The sequence below is a fragment of the Myxine glutinosa genome, chromosome 1 (assembly GCF_964187855.1).
Source record: "Myxine glutinosa chromosome 1, kmMyxGlut1.1, whole genome shotgun sequence".
Taxonomy (NCBI): domain Eukaryota; kingdom Metazoa; phylum Chordata; class Myxini; order Myxiniformes; family Myxinidae; genus Myxine; species Myxine glutinosa.
Window position 1 is genome coordinate 192,423,965 of NC_136261.1, and position 23,745 is coordinate 192,447,709.

The window sequence follows — 23,745 nt, forward strand, 5'->3', positions numbered from 1 at the left end:
TGCCTTCTTATTTGTGTGTGTGTTTGTCGCGCTCGGCCTACTCCTCCTACAGTTCTGACCCGATTACATCCAGACTTGCTACATAGGATCAGCATGACCCCATTTAATATTTGGAGGTGTTGCGAGATTTACTGGAATCGAAATACTTGTTCCATAAATCAGGCCAGCGTATAATCAATTTTATTGATTGGTGGAGATTGACACAGCCTATTTCTGACTGTCAGTGTGATGTTTCAAACATTGCTTCAAAAAGGGGACCAAAAAACAACAACTACCACGGTCCCCGAAAAGGCCAACCCCCGCTTTGCGGGGAAAAATGGCCTCTAAACGGTGGTTTTTTTGGTTGGTTAGTGTGATGTGGTGCTTTATGACACAGTGGGGAGTCATCTGCAAAAACAAAGATGATTTTTTCCAGAGCAGCAGATTGGCTTTGGGGCACCAGAGTAACACCTGGGACAGCAAAAGAGAGGGTTCCATTTTTAGCAACATTTTGACTGCGTGAGCGGAGGAAGTCAGAAATCCAGATATGAAGGTGACCTTAAATGGCACAGGCACATCAGTTGGCAAGCAAAGCTGTATCCCAGACTGTATAATAATAATAATAATAATAATAATAATAATAATAATAATAATAATGAAGGAGTCTTATATAGCCCCATCAAGCAGAGTAAACTACCCTCATGGCGCTTTACATTATCATGCGAACGCACACACACCGCACACACACACACACAAACATACACACACACACAGACACACCTTCACTCTTGCCCTATTCCTCTCCCTCCCCATTCAAAACCCACAGATGTGTACTCCCCCTCCTCCTCCCCTCCCTCCCCCGCACATGTACACAGACATACTCTCGATCTCTGTCCCACCTCAAATCAAAGGGAAAACAGGACTTAGACTTTGAAAGACTTGTGAAACAGATAGGTTTTGAGGGAGGTTTTAAAGGCAGGAAGAGAGTCAACATGTCGAACAGAGGAAGGCAAGTCATTCCAGAGCAGAGGTGCAGCAAAGGAAAAGGATTTCTCCCCAAACGACTTGGTGCTGGTGCGCGGCGGCTCTAAGGTCATAGAGTCGTCGCTTGAACGAAGCCGTCGCCGAGGTTCATAGAGAGTGAGCAAATCGGAGAGATAGTGAGGTCCCGTTCCACACAATGATTTATAACATAGTGTGCAAATTTTGTATTGCACACGAGCAGAGACAGGCAGCCAGAATAAAGATTGAAGAAGCGGAGTAACATGGTCAGACTTCTTCGCCTTACAGACAAGACGAGCGGCAGAGTTTTGAACCTTTTGTAACTTATCCAAGAGAAACTGAGGGCAGCCAGCATCTATCTATAATTCCAGTAATCTCTGTACGTTTGTACGTTTGTACGTCTGTACGTCTGTACGTCTGTACGTTTGTCTGTGACCGCTGTTTCTCGACAACTACCGGTCCGATATACTTGAAACTTGCCAGGTATATTGCTGGGGACCCGAGGATGTGCCTTTTCAAGGTTTGAAATTAATCGGACAAGTACTTACCGAGCTATGGCGATTTAGCCGTTCGCCGTTCGCTTTGCCGTTGCGAATGGACCAAACCATTCATGTAAATAGAGGGGGGGGGTTCTGTGGTCGTTCGCTTTGGCTTTGCGAATGGACCAAACCATTCATGTAAATAGAGGGGGGGGGTTCTGTGGTCGTTCGCTTTGGCTTTGCGAATGGACCAAACCATTCATGTAAATAGGGGGGGGGGGGGTTCTGTGGTCGTTGCGAATGGACCAAACCATTGTTTTTTTTTTGCAGTTTTTTTTTTTTTTGCAGTTTTTTTTTTTTTGCAAGGAACGGGCACCCACGTACAGGCACGTCCTAGCTTATATATAGTACGGGCATGCCCTAGTACAAAGAATTACAATAGTCTAGCCTTGAGAGGACAAGGGCACAGACCAGAGTTAGAGCAGCTTGAGGAGTAAGAAAGTGGCGAATGGATGCGATATTTCGCAGCTGAAAGTATGCTGATTTGCAAGTTTGAAGTACTTGCTTGGAAAATGTCATGTTGCAGTTGAAAACCACACCAAGGTTCTTGGCTGACGAAACAAAGTTTACATCGGTTTCACCAACATGAATAGTGGTAGGAAGTGAACATTGTAGAGGACATCTGTGTGATCTTACAATCATAGACTCTGTTTTAGCATCGCTCAGCTGAAGTTTGTTTTGGGTCATCCACGCCTTCACGTCGGCAATACAGCCTTCTAACACTTCAACAGTGGGCACGATTTGTTGAATCGTGCTTCCTTTGTACAGCCGATTGTCGTCCGCAAAGGCGTGGTGATCAACTGAATGTCTGGCAACAAGATCAAATAGAGGCTGAGTGTACAAAAGAAAGAGGATAGGTCCCAGGACTGAGCACTGGGGAACGCCAAAGGAAAGCGGAAAAGGGGCTGATTTCTGGCCATTGACAACTGTTTGCACTCTATCAGTAAGATAGGACATCAGCCAAGAAAGGGGAGTACCAGTTATACCAAATGTGATTTCAAGACGACGAATTAAGACACTATGGTCAATCGTGTCAAAGGCGGCAGACAAGTCCAAAAGAGCAAGAACGGAAACCTTACCACAGTCAAGAGAGGTCAGAAGATCAATGGTTATTCTTAGGAGAGCGGTCTCGGTGCTATGGCCTGGTCTATATGCTGACTGGCGAGAATTGAAAAGATTATTTGAAACTAGATGGTCATTCATCTGTGATAGCACAATTCTTTCTGTGATCTTTGACAGGAAAGACAGGTTGGAGATAGGACGGTAATTTTTCATGTCGTTAAGGTCAAGGGTGGGCTTTTAAAGAAGTGGTTTAACAAGAGCTTGCTTAAAGAGAAGCGGAAATGAACCCGTAGTCAGAGAATCATTGATAACTGCAGTAATAAATGGGAGGAGGGTGTCCAAACACTCAATGAACAAATCGGTGGGAAGGGGGTCAAGATCACATGTTTTTGTGTTTGACTTGAGGATTGTACATTTGACAATTTCCTCAGTAACAGGAGTAAATGAACTAAGAGGTCGTCCGTGAAAGCAGTGTTCAGCATCATCGAAGGAAAGGAGTGACTGCTTGTCAAGATTGTTTCTTATTGACTGAATTTTATTGTGAAAGAAATGCAGGAAGCGTTGGGGTAGTTCGTTTTGAGGAAATACAGTGGGAAGAACGGATTTATTTTTGGTGGCAAACAGGCGGTTGGTAATGCTGAACAGTTGCTTGCAGGAGGAGCTCCTAGTAATCCGATCAGAAATATATGACGTTTTTGCTTTCAGAATGATTTTTATGACGAGTCTTTTAGCTATGTTATACAACTGTTTATGGACTGTGAGGCCAGTCTTCAGCCACTGTCTCTCGGCACGTCGTCGCTCCTTTTTGGCAGCCCTGACTTCGTCGCTGACTGCGCTGAACCACGGAGTACTCCTGCGTCTGGGAACGGCGTGCCGTGTCGCTGGAGCATGACAGTCCAACGCTGTGCGGAGGCAACAGTCGAGGTCTTCTGCAGTGACATAGGAACGGCCAGAGAGATGGGTGTGAAGGTCCTCTTTAAAGGCGGAACGGTCGATGGCACGAATGTTGCGGGCAGTGATGAAGGTGGGCTGAAGACGAGGAACAGCAATACTCAGGTGGCTGGTGACACAGAAGTGGTCCGAGGTGATAGCACAGGTCACTGACGTGGACTGCACCAACTGATCATCGCATCTGTGCACTAACCAATCCAGGATGTGTCCTTTAACGTGTGTAGGTTGGGAGACAGACTGAGACAGACTAAAAGTAGAAAGGAGGTCAATGATCTTTGAAGTGAGAGGATGTTGTGGTTGGTCGTAGTGGACATTGAAATCTCCAAGAATCAAGACGAAACCAGGAAGAGTATTGCAGTGGTCGAGCAGATTAGGAAGCTGGGTCACGAACATAGAGTCAGTAAGCTTGTTTTTCCGGTTAGGTGGAGGTCGGTAGAGGCAGAAGAAATGAAGAGTGTTTTCTGACAGAGTGAAGGTGACATGGGCTAGCTCGTAGGATGAATGGTCGAACGAAAAAGTCGTGGTGAAGGAGACAAAGGGAGAGAAGTTGTCTCTGTAAATAACAGCCACGGCCCCACCCCGAGAGGAGCGAGGAAATGACTGCAGGGTGTATCCAAGTGGGGTGAGATCAGCACATCTCGCTTAGTCGCCACTGGGTCGGAGCCAAGTTTCGGTCAGAAAAAACACGTCAATATCGTTATCTTGAATAAAAGAGGTAATTTCGGTTCGCTTGTCAGGACTACTCACAGACTGAGCGTTGAATAAGGCGAGATACAGATCAGAACGGTGTTGTTTTGGTGCTGTGTATGTTCTGCAGGGACAGATGAGGTTATTGAAGTTGACAGGGGACACCTTTTCGCAGGAATTATTAAAATGCGGGCCGTCGCTGGTCGCGAAGAGAAATCACAATCGGTATTTTTCTCTGCTTTCTCCTCCCGCCTCGCTTTGTGCGTTTTCTCGGGAGACCAACGCCGATTTCAAGTTCTCTGAGGCCTGACACGAGTCCAGGAGTCAATCGAGTGGTGTTGTTTAAAGACAAAAGTTTTTGCCGATTGTAGCGAATAGGCATCGGGATAGAGGAGTTAGAGCGGATAGTCGAGCTCGGTACATGCAGCGGTACGTGCAGAGGTGGGGCGAGTGGTAGGGCGAGCAGCGGGATGAGCGATGTGGCGAGCGATGGGACGAGCGATGGGACGAGCGGTGGGACGAGCGGTTGGGCGAGTGGTGGGGCGAGCGGCGGGATGAGCGGCGGGACGAGCAGCGGGATGAGCGATGTGGCGAGCGATGGGACGAGCGATGGGATGAGCGGTGGGACGAGCGGTTGGGCGAGTGGTGGGGCGAGCGGCGGGACGAGCAGCGGGATGAGCGATGTGGCGAGCGATGGGACGAGCGATGGGACGAGCGGTTGGGCGAGTGGTGGGGCGAGCGCCGGGATGAGTGGCGGGACGAGCAGCGGGATGAGCGATGGGGCGAGCGATGGGACGAGCGATGGGACGAGCGATGGGACGAGCGATTGGACGAGCGATGGGGCGAGCGATGGGACGAGCGATGGGACGAGCGATGGGGCGAGCGATGGGACGAGCGATGGGACGAGCGATGGGACGAGCGGTGGGACGAGCGGTTGGGCGAGCGGCGGGATGAGCGGCGGGATGAGCGGCGGGACGAGCGATGGGACGAGCGGCGGGATGAGCGGCGGGACGAGCAGCGGGATGAGCGGCGGGACGAGCAGCGGGATGAGCGATGGGGCGAGTGATGGGGCGAGTGATGGGGCGAGATGGGGAAAAGAACTGTCTTGTTGAGGCGCACACCGGGGCTGCGTGAGGCTCAACGAAAAAGCATGGCGGGTACTTACAGTTCGAAATTTTCAACTTGGTGGCGAGTAAAAACCAAAGTACTGCAAATCTCACGGGCAGACACGCCGCCATAAGCCAGGAAACGAAACAGGGATCCATCACAATCATTCACACAAAGCACAACACGACAGCACACGCTAAATCCAACAGAATCAATCAAATACACAGGACGCCGACTCAGCTCAGCCTGCTAGGCGAATGACCCAGAAGTTAAAAATGTATATGGGAGCAGTGGGAGACAAGGATGAGCATTGTATATGTCCATTGTATGATGACAAAGAATTGTATATGTCCAAGGAGATGGTTCCGACCTTTTGATTGAGATTTAAGACCTCCAACCATTGCTGACAGAGCAGCACATCCAGTGCTGAGTGACCTGGACAGAATCCAAACTGATGGTATGCAAAGATCAGCTTTTGATAAGAGGAAAGGTGATGCCAGTAGTAATGCCGAATTCCATGCTTATTTATCTTTGTAATTGTTCTTGAGAGGATCTGCTTTCGTACCCTTCTTGTAGACATGAGTGATGCTTGCTGACTTCCAGGCAGACAGGAAGCAGCGAAACAAGGACAGGCTTTGAAGTGCGCAGATAGTGGCGAAGCAAGAGCAGAAAAGTAGGTTTTGAAAACATGGACACGGATGCCGTTTGGGAATTTCACTGAAGTAAGGCCGAGGCTGAACATAACTTTGGTGTTGACTGGCCCCATATATGCTCCATCTCCTCCTCCCCTATTCCCAATTCCTTCTAACTTGCCTTCCCTTCTCTCCTGATATACTGATATATAATACTCCCCTAAAGTCCTTTCTCTCAATTACTCTCCTCCTTCCTCTTCCTGTTCTTTTCCTTCCTCTTCCTTCCTCCATTTGCTTTTAAATGGCCCTTTTTGAAGTTAATTTTCCTTGTCTTCATTCATTAGTTTTATATAAATTAGTTTTGTTTTATAAGATTATATAATTAGTTTCCCCACATATGTCAATGAATTCATTCGTTTGGTTAAAATGCTTATTTCAAATGCCAATCCTTTTTATATAAATTGCTCCTTGCGTTTTTCTCATCAAGTCTAAACCGAAAAAAGGAACAATTCTCTTGTATTTTAAGGAACTCAAAGGTATGGCATTTTTACCGTGTTTTCACCCCTGTCTGTTTGTTTTCCTGTTTGTTTATTTGTCTGTGAACAGGATATCTCAAAAAGTTATGGACGGATTTGGGCGAAATTTGCTGGACAGATTGGGTAAGGATTCATGGATGAAAAGATTAAATTTTGGTGAAGATCAGAATCCTGATCCAGCCTAACGGTGGGATACAAAATCAACCTAGCGGAGGTATGACCGAGTGCTATTCTCGTTACAAAATGTTTTTCAGTTGATTTCTGGTACTCAAAACTGCCCCAAACAGTATGAAAACAATAAGTATATGCCCCATGACATTACCAGGTACAACGACCATTTTTTTCTCCCTGCCACTCCTGTAATGTCCGATTGACTAGAATTCGTTGCCAACTATAGTTACAATGAATATCCAAGTGGTTATGTATGTCTCCTTAATGACCTCGATTGTTAGAATAGGCAGGTGATGCTTTCACATTGCTCAGATGATCGACCTTTTCACAAAGGACATTCCCTCGTCAAAATAAATCAAAAGACAAGCAATTATCCAGAAGATATACAGACCAGGTTTATTGTTCAACTTTATCCATAAACTCAACCAATGGATATTTATACAAAAAAAGGTAATCTGACATTCTGGGTGGAATGGAATTTGTACTAAAAAAAACAAAAAAACAAGAGTGGTCAATCGAGAGCCTGGATATCAGATTTGGGAACACAAAGGCAAACTATGAGTACATTGAGGTGTGACATGCTGTTGTCTTACACACTCATAGTGGACACAACAAGGCCTCATTCAGTGAGCATGAAACGAATGAATGGACATTTGCATTTCAGGAATATATAATACAAATTGTTAGCTGAAACAAATTCTAAATTCTACATATAACCACAACACACACACAGATACACCACCGAATACAGACACACACATAGACCAAACAGACACAGATACACCATAGAGTGGGGTGCCAGACAGCATCGAAGGCATGAGATATGTCAACGGAGACGGCTCTGATTTCCTGTCTGGTGTTGAGGACCTTCATCCATTGGTGAGACAGCAGAAGCAGCATGTCCAGAGTAGAGTGGCCTGTTCTGAACCCAAATTGGTGATCTGAGATAAAGCCATTGGCCTGAAGAGTAAGGATTTTTTTGGAGGAGGGAGACAGGTTTGAGAGTTCAGTCTTGAGAGTAGAGATATTGTTTCCTGGCTCTCCTAAGGGTAGACACACACTTGTTCCGAGCTTTGTGGAAGAACCTGAGATTGCCTTCAGTTGGATTTGCCTTCAATGAGGCGAAAGCAAGTTGTTTCAGGGCAACTACCTCAGTGTACCATGGACGGGAGGAAGGGTATGACAACTGAAGACGAGATGAGATAAGTCTGTGCATGAGAGAGAGCAGTTTGCTTTGGAAGAATTCCCAGGATGAGTTGATGTCAGAGGCAGTAGAGATGGGAGACCAGTCCGGGTGATTGATGGCTGCTTGCAGACCGTCCCAGTCGGCCTGAGTGAAATGCCAGACTCGTCGGTGCTGAGGAGGCTCTCTGAGAATGGCCAGAGAGATGTCCACTTTAACAAGCAAATGATCAGAAGAACCGATTGGAGCAGAAAAAGAGCAGCAGACATTTGCAGGGAAGTTTGACATAACCAAATCCAGAAGAGATGATTACACCGTTGACTGAGATCCGGGTCGGGAAATTGGTGGATTGTGTCAGTCCCAATGAGTCACAGAAATCCTTCGCCCAGGTGCCATGACAGGTGCGAGAGGTACCCACACCCAGCCAGCTGGCATGATGACAATTGAAATCGCCACATATGTAGAAGAGAGTTGGGATGAGTGGATAGAAGTTGGTCCATATTGTCAGAGAGCGAGATGTAAATAGAGTCATGACTGTTTGGTGGACGGTATAACTTAACGTCACGACAGCACCTCAAACTCAACACCCGAAGATCTAAGCCTGCCACATTAACCGTTAAACTAACACCAGGCTTTACTAATCCTACTACTGCTACTACTTTTTTAGTAAAGTGCTCAGTCTAGGGTATAAAAGCCAAATATTGAGTATCACCTCCCAAAACCTTGCCTGTGACCCATTGACTTCTATCTACCAGGAAATGCTGAAGGCTTGGTGTGCAATTGACATGATCGGGACAAATGATCCTCATCCAGGGAAAGATATTCTGGAAGAGCCGCTTTTCTTGATCCCACTTCTACAAGCCCCAATGCTAGCTTCCCTCAGTAATAAGGAGAAAACTTTTGTCTAAGTGTATATCTACAGCGAGAGATCTCTTAAAGGATGGGAGAAGAATGGCATTCTGTCACTTGGGGAACTCGCAGCAAAGATACACCTGCAGCCAATACGATTTCCTTTTGGGATACTCCAGGAGGTTAAAAACTCATTACCTCCTGATTGTCTGGCTTACCTTGAAAACCATTGTGAAGGTGAGGAAGCCATGCAGGTTTGCCCCCCTACTTCCATGGCTTTTATAATGAAACCGCATGGATGCGATCTCTCCCAAGTGCCACTTCCACATAATATGAGCAAAGTCCCTGGCATGGCTGGATTGTCCTTCTGTGGCTCATCAAGAAAGGTAAAATATATACACAGGTGATTCATTCACTCCATTTTGTTGCGTTTGCAAATCGCATGGACACTCTATGGGGCGAGGTTCTTATGCCTCCCTTGCGCGGTCCATCCGAGTTGGGAATCTCTTTATCTCTACCCAACGCCAAGGGTGGTGGAGGACCTGAGTTGGAGACTGCTTCGTGGGGCACCAAGTACTGGAGTTCTGCTGCAACACTTCACAAACACTCCTCGTGGATGTTGCTTCTGTGGACAAGCAGAAACCATTTTTCACATATACCTGCTGTGCTGGCGTCTTCAACCAGTTTTTTGCTGGTGAAACACCTGCTCTTACGCTTTTGGCTTCCTTTTCCCCAACACTTTTTATTTTTGGTCGCCCTGTAAAGAAAGAGAGTCGATCACGGCATCTCCTGGTTAACTTTATTTTGGCATCTGCAAAACTTGCAATATATAAAACTGGAAAGGGGAAAAGTGAAGGCAATGTCGTGCAGTGTAGTTTTGTATACCTGGGAACTTTGTTACATCACGAATCACTTCGGAGTTCAAGGTGGCACAATATTCCTGAACTATCAGTAGTTTTAAAGAAGTCTGGACAGTAAATAATGCACTTTTTACTATTTCCCCACAAGGTACTTTGCTATTATTTGTCTAAATGTGTCATTTTGGGTTTTTGGTGTTCTTTTAACTCTCCATCTGTCTTGGTAGTGCTTTCTCTTTAAAATGCTCTACCTTGTCTACTACGGTTCAAACCATGGACTTGCAGGGATGAGGAAGTTGAGCGAAATTAAACAGGAAACTTATGTTTGCCTGAACTTTCCTGAGTCCTGAGCGCAAACCTCTATTAATCTTTCCAACAAAAGCACAACTACTACTACAAATAATACTACCACCACGACAAGAATACTACTACTACCACTACTACTACTAATACCACAACAAGACTACTACTACTACGAGAAGACTCTACTACTAATACTATTACTACGACTACTACAACTAATATCACGACAAGACTACTACTACTACTAATACTACTACTACTACCACAGCTGCTAATACTACTACTGCTACTACTACGACTACTACAACTAATACCACGACAAGACTACTACTACTACTACTACTACTACCACAGCTGCTAATACTACTGCTACTACGACTACTACAACTAATACCACGACAAGACTACTACTACTACTACTACTACTACTACTACTACTACCACAGCTGCTAATACTACTGCTACTACCACAACAAGACTACTACTACTACTACTACTACTACTACTACCACCACGACAAGACTACTACTTCTACTACGACTACCACAGCTGCTAATACTACTGCTACTTCTACTACGACGACTACTACAACTAATACCACAAGACTACTACTACTACTACCACAGCTGCTAATACTACTGCTACTACCACAACAAGACTACTACTACTACTACTACTACTACTACTACCACCACGACAAGAATACTACTACTACTACTACTACTACTACTACTACCAGACAAGACGCCACTGCTGCTACTACCACTACAGCTGTTACTACCACAAGACTACTACTACTACTACTACTAATAATACCACCACAAGACCACGACTACTACTCTTACTGCTACTACTACCACTACTACTAGTATTACTACTACTACCATGACTAGTACTACCAGGATTGTCGCACATTACTGACTCTAGCAAAGTAACAGCATGCTGTTTCCTCTGTTTTTAATTCCTGTCGTGACTAACTTTAGCCGTTTACAAGTAATAACCAACAATTAACTCATCATCCAACTGGGATGAGGTGTTAACTCGCTTAGGCCAGGATTTTACCTGCAAGTTGAACCGTGACCATCAATCACTACCTTTGCATTATTGCACAGCGTTGTTCCTCACCGGTAAAGACGCCAATACGGAATCCTATCCTCGTGATGACTGATACACAGGTGCAGTCGAACAATCAATCAGCGACATGTATTTACCTGGGCCAACCGGTAATTGTACAAACCTCACGTGAGTGAAAGAATTATTCTCAAGCAAAAAAATAGAAAATGTCAAAATCATTTTGTACGTCCATGTTTTATTATCCCATACAAATAAATCTCTCCGACACCGGATTATAACTTCAGTTTGCCAATATCACCTGTTACACTGTAACTCATCATCCACCTGGGATGGTAACAGTTGGTAACAGTTACAGTAATTTATTTATTTATTTATTTTATTTATTTATTTATTTTTATTTATATTTATTTATATTTATTTATTTATTTATTTATTTATTTATTTATTTATTTGTTTGTTTGTTTGTTTATTTATATATATATATATATATCAGCAGAGTACCACACACGCTTTGTTTCTTTACAAGAAATCTGGACCAAGGTGGAGCCAATGAGACTTTACAACATGATTCATTGCTAACAGATGATTGGCCGTACTCAATATTACCTTGGCCACCCAAAGTGGATGGACGTTATGTTCGTAGCCATGTCTGGTTCTTTGTCTGTGAACAGGATATCTCAAAAAGGACGAATTCGAATTCGGACGAAACTTGATGGGCAGGTTGGGTGTGCTACCAGGCACAGGTGTGCAACAAGGTTAGGAGTGCAACAAGAACGAATCGATTCGATTTTGGTGAAGATTCGAATATGGATCCGGATACTAGAATTATTTTTTTAATTTTAAGAGATTCTTCACCATTGAGTGATTGATGGGGCTAAAAACAATATATAGCACGATATTTCAAAAAGTTGTGCACTGGTTATGCCAAAACTTGGTGGATGAGTTGATTATATTTTGGTTCAGGTCCGAATCCAGTTCCGGCCTATCAGTGGGATACAAAACGTAAACTGTTCAGTCTGGTCTAGGTATGCGCTCTACCGAGTGCTGTTCTAGTTTTAAATGCTAATGCCCGTTGAGCAAGCAAGCAGAAAGTACCATTTTAAAAGTGATTATTTTGGCTCAGCGGGGATTCTAACCGATGACCTCCTCGGCTCAAAGAGACTATCGAACCATTACATCATCATCTCGAGTAAATTAGGCGATAATTAAACAATACACCTCATTCAATCACAAATAAATACAGATAGAGAGTTTTCAGAGCTTAATGAAGGTATAGATGGTTTTCAGAGTGTTTTCAGAGCTTAATGAATGTTTAGATGGTTTTCAGAATGTTTTTAGAGCTTAATGAAGGTATAGATGGTTTTCAGAATGTTTTTAGAGCTTAATGAAGGTATAGATGGTTTTCAGTGTTTTCAGAGCTAAATGAAGGTATAGATGGCTTTCAGAGCTTAATGAAGGTATAGATGGCTTTCAGAGTGTTTTCAGAGCTTAATGAATGTTTAGATGGTTTTCAGAGCTTAATGAAGGTATAGATGGTTTTCAGAGTGTTTTTAGAGCTTAATGAATGTTTAGATGGTTTTCAGAATGTTTTTAGAGCTTAATGAAGGTATAGATGGTTTTCAGTGTTTTCAGAGCTAAATGAAGGTATAGATGGCTTTCAGAGCTTAATGAAGGTATAGATGGCTTTCAGAGTGTTTTCAGAGCTTAATGAATGTTTAGATGGTTTTCAGAATGTTTTTAGAGCTTAATGAAGGTATAGATGGTTTTCAGTGTTTTCAGAGCTAAATGCAGGTATAGATGGCTTTTAGAGTGTTTTCAGAGCTTAATGCAGGTATATATGGCTTTCAGAGTGTTTTCAGAGCTTAATGAAGGTTTAGATGGTTTTCAGAATGTTTTTAGAGCTTAATGCAGGTATATATGGCTTTCAGAGTGTTTTCAGAGCTTAATGCAGGTATATATGGCTTTCAGAGTGTTTTCAGAGCTTAATGCAGGTATATATGGCTTTCAGAATGTTTTCAGAGCTTAATGAAGGTTTAGATGGTTTTCAGAATGTTTTTAGAGCTTAATGAAGGTATAGATGGTTTTCAGTGTTTTCAGAGCTTAATGAAGGTATAGATGGCTTTCAGAGTGTTTTCAGAGCTTAATGCAGGTATATATGGCTTTGGTATACAAGATCGAGGCTCGTGAAAGAGCGAACATTAATCACACAGAAAGACAAACCGACACATAAAACATACAACATCGGGAGCGGTTGACAAGATGGGGAGAGAGGGGGAAGGACACAAACACAACATTTGAGAGCAGGGACCGAGAGACATGGAGACATCGAGAGATCTGTGAGAGGGAGAGGGCTTTGGGGGGGGGGGGCATGGGAAGGGGGGGCATGGGAAGGGGGGGTGGGAGAGGTATAAAACATATGGACACTGCCAGGACTTCCAGGAAAGAAGTTGGAATTTCAAACAAAGTGGATCTGGGGTGAATTAGCGGGGGTAGAAAAGATCAAGGGTTTGGATGGGGGAAGATAAGAAATGGTGGTGAACAGCTGTTTTAAAGACCTGGAGGGAGGAGTGGGATTGAAGGGAGTGAGGGAGTTTGTTCCAGAGGCGGGAGAAAAGAGGAATGAAAGAGTGAAGGTGAGCAGACAGCCGAGATTTCGGCAGTTTAACCATCAGAGGGTTGCTGGCAGATCTTGTGCGACCTGTAGGAATATTTGGGGGACAGAACACAGAGAGAGCTGGGGGTGCAAGACCGGAGAGGAGTCGGAAGAAGACAGAAAGACCACCTACCTGCCTGCGGTGAGTGAGTGAAAGGCCCTCAGAGATAGCTTCATCGCGGGAGATTCCAATAATTCTGAAAGCTTTGGTTTCAACAGCGTGAAGCCGAGCTAGGTGTGAGGCAGGAGCACCGGCCCATAGGGGAGAACAGTATTCCATTGAGCTGCGGATGAAAGCCTTGTATGTGGTGAGGAGCTCAGGTGTGCCGAGGAAGGACTTCGCACGACGGAGGATGCCCAGTCGGCGACTGGCTTTGGAGGCCAGCTTGGAAATGTCAGAGTGTTTTCAGAGCTTAATGAAGGTTTAGATGGTTTTCAGAATGTTTTTAGAGCTTAATGAAGGTTTAGATGGTTTTCAGAGTGTTTTCAGAGCTTAATGAAGGTTTAGATGGTTTTCAGAATGTTTTTAGAGCTTAATGAAGGTATAGATGGTTTTCAGAGTGTTTTCAGAGCTTAATGAAGGTTTAGATGGTTTTCAGAATGTTTTTAGAGCTTAATGAAGGTAGAGATGGTTTTCAGTGTTTTCAGAGCTAAATGCAGGTATAGATGGCTTTCAGAGTGTTTTTAGAGCTTCATGAAGGTGTACATGGCTTTCAGAGTGTTTTCAGAGCTTAATGAAGGTAAAGATGGCTTTCAGAGTGCTTTCGGAGCTTAATGAAGGTAAAGATGGCTTTCAGAGTGTTTTCAGAGCTTAATGAAGGTGTAGATGGTTTTCAGAATGTTTTTAGAGCTTAATGAAGGTTTAGATGGTTTTCAGAATGTTTTTAGAGCTTAATGAAGGTATAGATGGTTTTCAGAATGTTTTCAGAGCTTAGTGAAGGTATAGATGGTTTTCAGAGTGTTTTCAGAGCTTAATGAAGGTGTAGATGGTTTTCAGAATATTTTCAGAGATTAATGAAGGTTTAGATGGTTTTCAGAATGTTTTTAGAGGTTAATGAAGGTGTAGATCGTTTTCAGAATATTTTCAGAGCTTAATGAAGGTATAGATGGTTTCCAGAGTGTTTTCAGAGCTTAATGAAGGTGTAGATGGTTTTCAGAGTGTTTTCAGAGCTTAATGAAGGTGTAGATGGTTTTCAGAGTGTTTTCAGAGCTTAATGAAGGTGTAGATGGTTTTCAGAGTGTTTTCAGCGCTAAATGCAGGTATAGATGGTTTTCAGAGAGTTTCAGAGCTAAATGCAGGTAAAGATGGTTTTTCAGAGAGTTTCAGAGCTAAATGCAGGTATAGATGGTTTTCAGAATGTTTTCGAGCTTAATTAAGGTATAGATGGTTTTCAGAGTGTTTTCAGAGCTTAATGCATGTGTAGATGGTTTTCAGAGAGTTTCAGAGCTTAATGCAGGTATAGATGGTTTTCAGAATGTTTTTAGAGCTTAATGAAGGTGTAGGTGGTTTTCAGAGTGTTTTCAGAGCTTAATGAAGGTATAGATGGTTTCCAGAGAGTTTCAGAGCTTAATGAAGGTGTAGATGGTTTTCAGAGTGTTTTCAGAGCTAAATGCAGGTATAGATGGTTTTCAGAGAGTTTCAGAGCTAAATGCAGGGAAAGATGGTTTTCAGAGAGTTTCAGAGCTAAATGCATGTATAGATGCTTTTCAGAGTGTTTTTAGAGCTTAATGAAGGAAGAGATGGTTTTCAGAGTTTTCAGAGCTAAATGCATGTATAGATGCTTTTCAGAGTGTTTTTAGAGCTTAATGCAGGTATAGATGGTTTTCAGAGTTTTCAGAGCTAAATGCATGTATATATGGCTTTCAGAGTTTTTAGAGCTTAATGCAGGTGTAGATGGTTTTCAGAATGTCTTCAGAGCTTAATGCAGGTGTAGATGGTTTTCAGAGAGTTTTTAGAGCTTAATGCAGGTGTAGATGGTTTTCAGAATGTTTTCAGAGCTTAATGCAGGTGTAGATGGTTTTCAGAGTGTTTTCAGAGCTTAATGAAGGTATAGATGGTTTCCAGAGAGTTTCAGAGCTAAATGCAGGTATAGATGGTTTTCAGAATGTTTTCGAGCTTAATTAAGGTGTAGATGGTTTTCAGAGTGTTTTCAGAGCTTAATGCAGGTGTAGATGGTTTTCAGAGAGTTTCAGAGCTTAATGCAGGTATACATGGTTTTCAGAATGTTTTTAGAGCTTAATGAAGGTGTAGGTGGTTTTCAGAGTGTTTTCAGAGCTTAATGAAGGTATAGATGGTTTCCAGAGAGTTTCAGAGCTTAATGAAGGTGTAGATGGTTTTCAGAGTGTTTTCAGAGCTAAATGCAGGTATAGATGGTTTTCAGAGAGTTTCAGAGCTAAATGCAGGGAAAGATGGTTTTCAGAGAGTTTCAGAGCTAAATGCATGTATAGATGCTTTTCAGAGTGTTTTTAGAGCTTAATGAAGGAAGAGATGGTTTTCAGAGTTTTCAGAGCTAAATGCATGTATAGATGCTTTTCAGAGTGTTTTTAGAGCTTAATGCAGGTATAGATGGTTTTCAGAGTTTTCAGAGCTAAATGCATGTACAGATGGTTTTCAGAGTGTTTTTAGAGCTTAATGCATGTATATATGGCTTTCAGAGTTTTTAGAGCTTAATGCAGGTGTAGATGGTTTTCAGAATGTTTTCAGGGCTAAATGCAGGTATAGATGGTTTTCAGAGTGTTTTTAGAGCTTCATGCATGTATTTATGGCTTTCAGAGTTTTTAGAGCTTAAACAGGTGTAGATGGTTTTCAGAATGTTTTCAGGGCTAAATGCAGGTATAGACGGTTTTCAGAGAGTTTTTAGAGCTAAATGCATGTATAGATGGTTTTCAGAGTGTTTTTAGAGATACCTCATACTTCTTCTTTCAGGCCACAATTATTCCCACGTTCTTGTGCAGGTTAGCCAAGGGAAGGTTAGCCCAAGTCTTTCAGCAACCAGCTGACAAGGTCTGACGTTTGACTTTAGGAAGAAATTTGTAATTTGTTCAGATAGCTCGCCTACTCTTCCTGAAGGACACCTTAAACGTGCACTATCTAATGCCAGTCAATCCAAGGGAACCTGTGAAACATCGGGAAGACGATTTATTTATCTTACGATAATTCACCAAATGTCTGTCTGTCTGTCTGTCTGTCCGTCCGTTCGAAGGTACCGCAAAAACGGCTGAACCGATCGCAACGATATTTTGGGTGGGTAATGTTGGGATCCCCTGGAGTAAAATAGGCTATATTGTTTTTCCAATTTCAGCTTTGGCCTCCAGAATTTTCAGGGTTGGACTCCCGCATAACGTTATTTGGCCAGGTGCCGCACAAACAGCTGCACCGGTCGCTGCACGGCTGTACCCATCGGCTGCACCGATCGGACTCGGTGACCTCGGACAAAGACCTTTTATAAGGACATGAGTTGAATCCCAGCTTGAGAGAATGCCAACACCCTCCCCGCCATCACGGTCATCTCTCCAACTCACAATCCCACGAGATATGCCGAAAGGACGACCCAAAAACAATTATCTTTTTTTTTTGATTTGTATATAAACATCATTAAAAGTAAATAATGACCTCTGCCAAAGTTCAAATGACGTGGGTTTAATCTCTACATGAGAGAATTCCACATAGCTATTTGGGCGATGTATAAGCCAACAGATCACTGTCTCCATCGATCTTGCCAAGGCCGTAACACCTATCGGCTCAAAATCCTTTTAACTGTTGACTTGGTAATTTTTACAATGAAGGAAACATTAACAATGTTGTTAAAAGTTTATTTTGTGATTAATTTGTCATTGGAGTTATGTTGTTTGGAATGAAAAAAGAGATATCGAGTTCAAGTGAATGACGACATAACGTGATGGTTTCTACCTTCTAAACGTGAACTTCACGGATCGCCATATGCAGATTCGCCACGGACCCACGGTCGATGTTTCTATACGTGAACGTACCCGTTTGTTTGCGAATGGGTACGTTTTTCATGGAAGTCCTTCACAAACTTGCTGTCCATGTCTGACGTGCGACTGAAGGTGCTACAGGAATGTGGAATTTATTGGTTTCATGCTTTAGCATTCACCGTATTTGCTTTGCCTGTTTGCTTCTGGCTTCCCACCCGTGTGCAGCACGGGTATCTCACTAGTAACAAGCATTCTGAGTATTGCGCTGCAATACATGTCCGCTACCGGCAGTCTGTCGTCCGGAAAACTGTTGAGGAAATTACCAAGGGTTATTTACCCACAGGTTCTGAATCGTTCCCAATCGCTAATTACCTCAGGATGGGCTCAACTGTGATTCGCACTCGGGACTTCGATTTATACACCTTGCAGACAGGTCAGCAGAAGCACGAGAAAATAAGTTGTTGATAAAGAACCTATCGAGTCGCTAAATATCAGTAATTTATTATATTTTCCGGTTCACGATCAATGATCGATGTGTATATATATGTTGCTCGGCTTGGCTCCGCCCCTCCCGGAAGCGCGCGCTGTGTCGCGCTTTTAACGTTTGCGAGACGAGGCTGAGGGCGCGCGGTGCGGCTTGAGGAGAACTCTAGAATAAACAAAGTGCCATAACTTTGTCAAAAATGATCGAAACGTCGTGAAGTTCGAACTTGATCTGTAACTTATCATGAGGAAACCATGTAGCAAGTTTGAAATCATTAGCATTAAGAGTTTAGAAAAAAAGTCCGGAAAACTGTTCTTTGCGTGACGGACTGACAGACTGACAGACTGACAGATGGAGGGACGGAGTGGAAACCTATAGTCCCCTCCGGTTTACACCGGTAGGGGACTAATAACAAGCATTCTGAGTATTGCGCTGCAATACGTGTCCCCTACTGGCATTGGGTAGCACTGTCATAGAAGACAGAATTATGTATAGGGCTAATCATGGGGTGCTATTCACTAAAGGCGGGTTAGCACTCTATGATAATGTATTCTAATTAGGTATTGCCTACAAATGGCGAAACATTTTATTCGAAGAAGTTGGGGAAAATCAGAGAAAAAAAAGTCCGGAAAACTATTGGGGAAATTACCAAAGTTCAAAGTGCCATAACTTTGTCAAAAATGATCGAAACGTCGTGAAGTTCGAACTTGATCTGTAACTTATCATGAGGAAACCATGGACCAAGTTTGAAATCATTAGCATTAAGAGTTTAGAAAAAAAGTCCGGAAAACTGTTCTTTGCGTGACGGACTGACAGACTGACAGACTGACAGACTGACAGACTGACAGACGGAGGGACGGAGTGCAAACCTATAGTCCCCTCCGGTGTACACCGGTAGGGGACTAATAACTGGGTCGAATCCTGTCAGCCTCATAGTAATACTATGATCAATAATATCAAGCAGATGATCTTTAAACCTTCCCAGTTATTTTATACAATCGGATAAAAGTGCGAAAATGACTGAAATTACCCTTTTTTATTTAATAGCGCACCTCGAGAGGACCGTAACAACGAGTCTTCGCGTCCTAGCAACGCGATGTGCATAGCAACGCGAAAGCCCTAGCAACACGATATGAGGCCACAGCAAGAGCGTCGTCGCTTTCATTCCTTCTCTTCACGATCAGGTTCGTTTACAACCTAGAATGTAGCTTCGTTCGGACCCTCGGACTTTGTCCCATTTATTGCAAAGCAGATGCGGAAGCCTTCTCTGCCATTGTTGTTGGTGAAGTCGTGGTCGATGTGTTGCTCCGTATTCGCAAGCTTTTGTTTTGTTTTTGAAGGATCGTCCATGCTTCTCGCAGCTCCTTCGTTCGATACGAAGCGAACCCGGCATGTTGTCTGAGGAAAGCATCTACAACCTTGTACCTCAGAATATCGAGAAACACCACAAGCCACCGAGGTGCAGTAGCTTATTTAAAACTTATTTAAAAACAAGCAATAGTTAAACAACAGCGTAGCCGGGTTTGGATCTGCCGAGTGGACGATCTGTTGTCCCCCGTCATGTGACCAGATCCTCAGCTCGCATTGCCCTGCGGGCTACGCCGTAAAAATATGACTCCTGGACCACGTTACCAATGACGTAATCACAAAAATTCTCAACCGATTCATCCCTGGATCACGCTCAATATATTTCATGCTGATCGGATCAAGGGGTGTGTGTGTGTGTGTGTGTGTGTGTGTGTGTGTGTGTGTGTGTGTGTGTGTGTGTGTGTGTGTGTGTGTGTGTGTGCAAAGAGCATGCAAAAAACCGTTATAAATGAGAGTTTAAACATTCGAAGTGCAGTTTGATCGAAAGGTAGGTGGTGTGGTCATGCTGGTTGATAGATTGATGTATTTAAGGTAAGATGTGCATGATTTAATGACATTATCATATTAACGAGTGTGTAAGGAAAGTTATAAATATATGATAATACATTAAATCCTATTGCGAGTAAAGTTGGAATAAGTGATGTTGCATTGATGGGTTGACTGACTGCCTGGACGCAACTGAGGTTGTGGATCCACTGATTTACCATCTATTGATGTGGATCCATGATCGAGGTTGTGGATCGGCCGTTTGGAGAGGTCCTGGGCTGAAAGGATCGAAACCTTGAGGAAGAACGGTGCCCAGCTGATGATCCATGCATTCGGGAAACTAGTCAATTGCTTACGGGTTAACGTTCTTGCTTTAGGTGGAGAAACTATGTTTGAGGTTTGCAATTTAAATAAAGTTGAATATGGGATGTTGTGAAATTAACATCATTTACAACAATCCTTTAAATTATTTAAGTTTAGGAACAACCGATACTGTACAATTAAGTGTGTGTGTGTGTGTGTGTGTGTGTGTGTGTGTGTGTGTGTGTGTGTGTGTGTGTGTGTGTGTGTGTGTGTAAGTTGTTTTTGCCTGTTATGCCCACACGTGGGTGGGCCTCAGGAGATGGAGCGGAGATCTACCAGGTCTTAAAGTATCCACCTGTTATCCACCTGCATTTAACTCTGTTTGTGTGTGTCGTTGGTTGTTATCTCCAAATGTGAGTTTCAGAAGGATGGAACGGAGCTCTCTCCCAGGTCTCAATGTATCCACCTTTGTGTGTGTGTGTCGTCGGTTATCTTCATTTGTGGGTTTCAGGAGGTGGAACTGAGTCTTCCCAGGACCCAAAGTATCCACTTCTTCTTTGGTAAGGGATCACAGTTCATGGAGCAAGATGTTCAACCTTTTCAGACTTTTGTTCCAAGGTCTCTTTTCAGGATCATCACCGAACCCCGGATTGCCTCCAGTTGTAGTTCATTTGTGGTAATATTCCCGGGGATGGTTTTTTAAATCTCAGTCAGGTTCTTCTTCATCATTTCTGGTGCTCCAATTATCACTGATACAATTTCGATGCTCTTCAGCTTCCAAGATCTCTTGACCTCATTTTTGAGGTCCTAGTATTTGGTCATTTTCTTGATTTCTGTGTTGTTTAGGCCAAAATCCTGGATACTGATACCTCAATAATCAATGCTGTCTTTTCCGTTTTGTTCCCGAGTACAATGTCCGATGCAATGCTTTGTTCACGCTCGATGGAATCATCAGGTCGTCTGTGAGATGACGTCCTCATTTTCAATGATTGCCCTTGGTTCGTGTTTCCATGAGTTTTCTGGTATTCGAATGTTTTAATTTTTGCAGATATGTCAATGAATCACTTTGCATACTTTGTTGTGCCGTTGTGTGTAAAGTTCTTCTGATAATAGTTTTTTGCATCCCGAGAGCAGGTGACTCGTACTTTCTGTTTCTGTCTTGCAGAATCTTCACTTGTCTGTCTGGCTCAGTCCCGCCATCTTTTAAAATATATTGGTGTAGTGTCTTTGATCTTGGTATTTATTATGATTCGTTCGCCGTCCCAGTTGAGCTGACCTCTTCTTAGCCATTCCAATGAGCCTTCTTTGTCTATCTCCACTCTGTCCAATTCCTTTTTGTATTTTACTGCTCTTTTGTCATTCTTCCAGTTGTTGGTGTATATTTCTTGATATTTCTTTTTATATATTTCTTGATATTTATTTTTATATATTTCTTTTGTCTTTTTTGCAATTGTTGGGGCTGTATTTGTTGCTGTTTCTTTTTCCTGTGCGGCATCTTCTATTCGCACCTGTTTTTGGAAATTATTTGCAAGGTAAGTTAGGGATACTTTTTCAGGTTTGTTGTGTTCATGTTTGTTTACAAATTGCATCTGATAGTCGGTTGAGCATTTCACATTCTCGGCTAGTCCTACACTCGTCACTCTGTGCACCTGGTTGAGTTTAATCAGGCCGCGCCCTCCCTCTTGCCTTGGCAGGTACATTCTCGGGATGCACTGATTTTTGTAAAACATTTTGTAGATGGTAATGAGTTTTCTTGTTTTGATGTCTAACTTGTTGATTTCTGATTGGGGTTAGTTTATTATTGCGCAGCTATATTGGAATACTGGTACTGCGAGCTGGTTTATGGCTTTGATTTTGTTTCTTTGGGTGAGGTATGTTTTCAGGATCAGCTTCATTCTACATAGGTATTCTTTGGCGATTATTTTGCGCATTTGTTTGTGACATATTTGTTGACCCTCTTCTACCCCCGAGGTATTTGTATGATGCTTCGTTTTCTAACTGCCGTATTGTTGTTTCAAGGTCAATTATTACCTCCGCCACCAAAGGTGGATGGAGATTATGTTTTCACCCCTGTCTGTCCATTTGTCTGTCCGTTTGTCGGTCTGTCTGTCCGTTTGTGAACAAAATATCTCAAAAAGTTGTTGACAGATTTGGACGAAATTTGGGAGAGATGTAGCGTATGTGACAAGGACGAAATTATTAGATTTTGGTGAATATTAGGATTTCGATCCGGCTACTAGAATTTTTAAAGTGATTCTTCACCATTGGGAGTTAGGGCCAAAACCTATACATAGCAGGATATCTCAAAAAGTTGTTGACTGATTTGGACGAAACCGGGTGGACTGGTTGGGTGTCTGAGAAGGACGATTCTATTCGATTTTGGTGAAGATCTGAATAAGGATTCGTACATGAGAATTATTTAATATTTTTTTCTTCGCCATTGCGGGATAGGGCCAAAAACGATGCATAGCAGGATATCTCAAAAGGTTATGGATGGATTTGGACGAAACCTGTTGGACAGGTTGTGTGTGTGACAAGGAAGAATTGATTCAATTTTGGTGAAGATGCGGATCCGGATCCTGCTCGTAGAATTTTTTTAAATAATTCTTCACCATTGAGTGATATGGCCAGCCAGGCTCTTTACTGAGTGCCGTTTTAGTTATGTTGTCTGTTTTTGTTGGTTTACCTTGTATAAACGTGCACTAGGCGGACTTGTCTAGTCCATTAGGACACATTTGAATGTCCTCAGAAAACCATTTTACTAGTTTTAGTTGTTCTGTCAATTTTTTTGTCATTTGGCTAGAAGAGCTTTAAATTATCCATGTATAGTAGATGTGTCACCTTTCCTATTTCTTTGGATGTTCTTCTATTGGTTGTTAGGGTGTGACCGTGTTCTTGTTCATTGATGAGGTTATTTTGTGGATCCAGAGCCAGACAAAAAAGTGGAGGAAAGACCGTCTCCATGGAAGATTCCACGCCGTATCTTCACATCTCGATGGAATTTCGATATTTCGATATTTATTTTTCGAATATTTCGAATTTCGGTATTTCGATATTTCCTTCTGAGTGCTATGATATCAATGGTATTCCAAAGCTACATTGCTTTCTCAATCAGTTTGATAATTTTGGGATTGATTTTGTATATTTGTATGCATTTTATCATCCACGAATGTGGGACACTGTCAAAAGCTTTCTTATAGTCTATCCAGGCAGTGGACAATTTAATTCTTTGCATTTTGCAATTTTCAAGTATGGCCTTGTTCAGTAGTAGGTGGTCAATTGTTCCATAACACCCTCTCTCACATCCCTTTAGTTCTGTTTCTAAACCTCCTTGCTGTGTTACATGATGGGACATCATTTCTGTGATTATTCATGTCAGCAGTTTGTATGGGGTTGGTAGTCATGTTATCGGCCGGCATTTGTGGGAGATTTGGGTTTCCTCTGATTTTGGGATGAGAAAGATGACTCCACTCTCTGCCGCTCCATTCCTCTTCCCTCAGATCGGCAGTCTGCAGCCTCCTCACTCTCTGAAGACCTGGACAAAATCACAGACTGGTCAAACAAGTGGAACATGTCTTTCAAT

The 23,745-nt window shown here is 42.9% G+C and overlaps 1 protein-coding gene across 1 annotated transcript in view; it reads left to right on the top strand.

Moving 5' to 3' along the window:
- ENKUR (enkurin, TRPC channel interacting protein) overlaps positions 1–23,745 on the top strand; it is a 48,748-nt gene that overhangs the window by 6,595 nt on the left and 18,408 nt on the right. Inside the window, exon 2 of the mRNA XM_068124368.2 lies at positions 19,346–19,464. Within this exon, the coding sequence (XP_067980469.2) occupies positions 19,397–19,464 (68 nt within the window). The 5' untranslated portion in view covers positions 19,346–19,396. The remainder of the gene's footprint in view (positions 1–19,345; positions 19,465–23,745) is intronic.